Source organism: Scomber scombrus, chromosome 3 (genome assembly GCF_963691925.1).
Source record: "Scomber scombrus chromosome 3, fScoSco1.1, whole genome shotgun sequence".
NCBI classification, from domain to species: Eukaryota; Metazoa; Chordata; class Actinopteri; order Scombriformes; family Scombridae; genus Scomber; species Scomber scombrus.
The window spans coordinates 12,846,513-12,852,020 of record NC_084972.1 but is presented as its reverse complement, the minus strand read 5'-3'; the positions used below and the strand labels follow the sequence as shown (position 1 = coordinate 12,852,020).

Below are 5,508 nucleotides of genomic sequence, written 5' to 3'. Positions count from 1 at the left end.
CAAATGGCCAGTGAAAAGCATTCAATCAAACTTAAATCTTAAACCTTTATCTTGGCCTGCAGGGATGGAGGGGTTTGATCAGTGTCCAGCCAATGACCACATTCCACAGCCGCCTCCTCTACACATTCAAGACTGGGGGGGATTCCCTCTCTGCCCACTGTTGTCCAGTGTAGCCTGTGATTTAGCTCTAAATGAGCTTCAGTCTCCAACAAAGATCATTGTTCATCCCAAATTGACATGCTGGTGTGGACAACAGACATTTGTTATAATGGCTCACTCTCTTTGTCTTGTCTACCCTTTAGGCCCCCTCGACTTTCTGCAGCATTGAGTATTAGGCAGGTAATTATACGTTTCTCTACATTGCCTCAGGCTTTGGTCAAAAAAAGTCAGAACACAGATTTAAGGTTTCAGTATAAACAAACTGTCAAGGTGTGTAATGCACAGTGTGTATCTTTCCCATCAGCCACAAAGGGTCATAAGATTAGAGAAGGTAAATTGACCACAGTGTGATTGTAAAGATTAAGTTCAGCATAAATAGACAGCTCGTAAAGTGACATGCTGAAAGGATGTGTTGATGTCTCTTTCTTGACTGGTCATCACATTTTTCTGAAATCTTGTTAAGAAGTGGACTGTCACTCCCACCTCCGGGCTAAAAGCAAAACATAAGCAGAAGTGACAGTTTAGGTAAGACCTGCCAGTAAATGCTGAATACTGCCTGGATTCTGCATGTTTGGACATGCAGACATGTCAAAAAACATACATTACACACCAGCAAGTCAACAACATATCACAGCGTGGACAGGACACAGACACATTATCAAAAGTGGTAAATAAAAAAATCAAAGGAAGAAGAAAGAATATACTAGATGTTTATAGAATTAGATCATTATGGATATCTCATCTTTTATCTCTTCTTTTGTGTTTAAAAAAAAAGGCACAATAAATGTGTTGAATATTATACATTACTATCACTGAACTCACACATAATCCAGGAAGTGGCAAGATGTTGAATCTTGGAGCAATCATAATCATAATCACGATAACAGTCATAGTCTGAGTCATAGCCATAATCATATAAACATGTAACCTCTCAGCAATTCCCCTTCCTCCTCTACTCCTTCCTCCCTGCAAAGTCGGTATCTCCTGTTTGGCAATGAGACAGTGTTGTCTTTGTGTGTGATCCACTCTTGTTAAACTCAGCAGAGGGGCACTTCACTCAGCTAAGCCATCTTAAATCCTTTTCAACCAATAAATAGGGGCCTAAAAGACAAAACTCCCACATCATTTCTCTAAAGTCACTGCTGCCAGGAGTAAACACAGTCTGAGGTTGCTAACAGCCCTTTAATCCTATTATTCATTCATTCATTTTGTAGTTCTGAAAAACTAAAATGTTTTTAAAGGAAGAGGCCACATAAATAGTTTGTTGCATATCTGGCTTGGCCTTCTTCCTCATATCTCTCAAGATCCAAGAATTTAAATCAATTTTTATGTGGGCGAGCAGAGATTTGATTTCACAAGTGACTCATTAATTTTCCCTGAGTCTGTAAATAATGAATAGTGAACATTTAGCTTTAGCTTGAAAGTCAAAGCAACACTGATGCTGATAGTCTAGCTGAAAATATCTGTCAGTAGAATAGTCTGAATTTGACATAAATCACTGCTGTCGTCTCTTTTGAAATCAAAAACACTGAGTCACTGCTTCTCTTCTTGGTAACCACATGTTATGAAATGTAACATTTAAAAACAGAGCTCTGAAACTACGCTTACATCCTTCTCTGATCTGGATGCACAGAATAAGAGGGTTGGTTCTCTCCTTTCCTCTTATGCCAGGTCAGCATATACTTTCAAATTACACCTCAGGATCAGACAGGTTCCTGATGAGGTAATGAGGCGAAAACAGAAAGGTTTCTCCCATAGTTCCCACAATTTCAAAATGGCTGATGAATGATGAGTGAAGTGAAGCCTTATGAAATCCATTAAGCCCTGATACAAGGAATGTGTTTATTTGTCAGCATATGAGTGTGTTTATAAGGAGTGTACTGACATCTGCTGCTCTCCATTCTTGAGCTGTGCAAAGTTTTAAGTCCAAACAAATGCTCAACTCGAAACAGGGTTAGAGAAGACTGCTGGATGATGCTGGAAAGTTGCACCAGGGAGTTTTTAACCCGTAACCAAACCCTACTATGAAATTGGAAGGTTTAATCCCTCAGTAAATGTATTTTTGTCAAGCAGGATGCCACCAGCTGTTCAGCTGGTTTCAAATTTAAGCAAGCCACAACGTATTCTTGTGGCTGCAGAATGATCCGTCATGACCACTAAACTAGCTATAATACAACTGTTATCTTACCAGAGGAGGCCACAACAGCAGTAACTTTCAAACATAGGAAATTACAATGTTACAGTAACTGTTTTTCTAGAGAAAATGCACCCTGAAAACCGACTCACGCAGAACCTATAGCTGCGCAGACATTTCCCCCGAGCACTTGGCTCTGTTTTGAAATATGCTGCAGAACCTCTCTTGAGTTTGACCCACTTTTATGATACAGAGACAATAAACACGCTGAAAATACGGTTCGCAGCTCCATGACAACTCTCAGAACCATGACTTGCTGAATGAGGCAAAATAGAAGTAAATTGACTCATGCAATTGCATGAGGCAATTGTCTGCAATTATACATATTTTCTCTACAAATCATACCTGTAACATTGTACAGATTTCCCCCATCCCTGCTTTGGTAGGAATTTGGTGAAACAAGTGGTGCAGTGGGTAGGAAGTATTATTTTGTCTGCCAAAGGGAGTACAGACGACAGTATTGTAAAGATGTGATGACTTTTTACTGGCAGGGGAGGGAGCTACTGATGACTGTCTAATGGCTTTTAAAAAAGAGAAAGACACAGCTGTGACCCGGGGAAGCCAGGTCAGCCAATCAAAATCTGGATGCTTTCACTCAGCGTGTCCATAGTGTGGTTAATAGATTAAGGTATGGTATATGCATGCATATTGTTGCTGGGATGGATATCTGAATGACCTGAAACTTAAGTGATTATACAGAGCAGTTATTTCAGTTATTTACAGTAATATTCTGAGAGAGTCTGTGTCAGTTATCTTCAGACTTAAAGCTGCTATAAAATCAATATTTTATATGAACAATGGACCAAATGGCATCATATACTGTATGTCAAAGGGGTCGCTTGTTGCAATGAACCTACTCAACATTATCTCCCGATTCTGCAGTTCCTCTCAGTTTTATTGTCTTTAAGCTCATTGTTTTGGTTTTTCTGCCAGCAACTTTTTCTTCACTCTCACCACTCTCATCAGTGTTGTTTCCAGCAGAAAAAGGCTAATATGTTAAGGGGAAAAGCTCTGTTAAAGCTAACAATCCATGCAGGACAAGACAAAGACAGCAACTGGCTACTGAACAAAATGGAGCAACTGCTAAAAGAAAAAAAATTCAAGATATTTTGAATCCAAAATAAAACTTAAAGAAGAGTGAATATTGGACATATATTTGTCAGGTGAATAGAAACAGGATGTCAAATGAATGCTAATTTTTATCAGTGTCTGTTGGAAAGGTCACATCAACTTTATAAGGTGATATGTTTTGTCAATGTTTTGCTTACTGCTTGCTTCCCTGAAGTGGCCTAAAAATTGGTTAATGAAGGTTTAAAAAGATCTGTCTCCTCTTTGTTATGAATTAAGGAAAGCATAATTTAAAATATATGCTTTGCTTGAAGCTAAATCTATCATTCAGTCTTTCAGTAAATTTTGCAAATGACATGAACTTTGGCAAAATGACAAATCAGGTTTTAATAATTTGCATTAACTTTGAATCAACTTTGAATACTTCAACAGACACTAACACTGTAAATTCTATCAGTGTAGCACCAGACTGCCATGTTTACTGTACACTGAATGAAAAACAAACACCTTAGGTGGCCTTAGAAGAATATACTTGACCTTGCTGGTGAATGAGTGACTCTTGTCATACAGTAACCAAATGCAAATTTGCAGAGCCACAACTCTGGATTTAGTTTTATTGTTGAGTGTTTACCCAAGATAGAAGCTCCTGGTCACGCACAGTACAGTAATCTAATAATTTAGACTCTGCAGGCTCATGACTGTACGTTGGAGGGTGGTCACGGAGGACAACATCAGTCATGCAATAACTAAAACAAACAGTTGGTCCTGTAAAACCTGGTCAAACAAGTGCCGCATTGGATAGGAAAGGAGGACAAAGTACAGCAGTGGCTATGATAAGCAGCCAAATCTGGACTTCTTTAAACATTCTTCCTTCCTGCTCCCCGTAAAGCTATAATTTATCTGGCATGCTTGGGCAGATGTTACGGGTCTGACAAGCTACCCATATAAAGAAGAAAGGTAAAGCTGAATGTTGTGGAGATACAACTTCTAGACAATCTGCATCTATTTTACCATTTTCACAACAGCAAGAAACATCTAAATAAAAGTTCAAAGAAGACTCATCCACACAGAATCTCATCGCCCAACTCTAAAATGTTCCCATCTTGTGGTTGAATCACTGTCATTAATTAGTTGCTGGTGTGACCAGCTTAGACTAGTCTTCCCTTGCTGTAAAAGATCTTTGGTTTAAAATTTTTAGTTAGGAGAACTTGATAATTCCAATATGTGTACATGCAAAGTAGTCATAAATTACACAACCAAAAACACTCTCCACTCACTCAAGTATGTGTGCCATCCGCATCAATTAAATCCTAATCAAAGGACTTAAAGAAGCTAAACAAAAGACAATGTTCTCCTCCCTGTCACTCTCTCTTTGTCAGTGTGCACACACTTAAAGAGCTTGAGATGCAGTGGGCTGCTGATGTGAAACAGTCCCACCAACTGTGCTCAGGATGACAAAAAGGTTTGAAGTCTGTAGTAACAACAACTTTGTGTTCACTTTGTATGTCACAAAGATAAAGTTTCATTTAAAAAAAGAGAACAAAAGACTGAGTCATTACTGTGCACAGTATCGTGCAACTGAAAAAGGCTGCACATGAAATACATTATCCTTTTGTTTTTCTGAGTGCGTAAACTTGGCAACAATGGACAAACAAAGTCGCTTGTCCAAACCAGAGGCTCATGCTCTCACTTACTGGGTCAGTGGAGCACTTTAACTCTTAAACCAATAACAACAGACAAGAATGAAAGAAAAAGGTTTCAGTAGATGTTACATTACCATCTTTGCAGAAATATTTTCCTCTATCAGGCAGAATGTTTTTTCATTTTTGGTCCTGTTTATCCTCTCCAGACAGCCTCCCTGGGCTCTGGGCTGACAGACTTGCCATGTTTAGTGCATCAACAACAGAGGAGCTGCCATCGGTTGAAGTACATCCACATGTCAGTGAGTCACCTTGACAGAAAACTGACTAAAGTCATGTCCAATCTTCATAGACTTTCTGCAAGTCTGAGTGTGTGTGGCACAGAATACAGAAAATTCTCAAGCTGCCTGTTGATCCTCTAACTCCTCTTTCACTTCTCGTTCGCTT

The 5,508-nt window shown here is 39.1% G+C and overlaps 1 protein-coding gene across 1 annotated transcript in view; it reads right to left on the bottom strand.

Annotated features, from left to right (window-relative positions):
• Nucleotides 1–5,223, bottom strand: part of LOC133977672 (pleckstrin homology domain-containing family G member 4B-like) — a 29,174-nt gene extending 23,951 nt beyond the window's left edge. Inside the window, exon 1 of the mRNA XM_062415916.1 lies at nucleotides 5,199–5,223. Within this exon, the coding sequence (XP_062271900.1) occupies nucleotides 5,199–5,201 (3 nt within the window). The 5' untranslated portion in view covers nucleotides 5,202–5,223. The remainder of the gene's footprint in view (nucleotides 1–5,198) is intronic.
• Nucleotides 5,224–5,508: the final 285 nt, after the last annotated feature.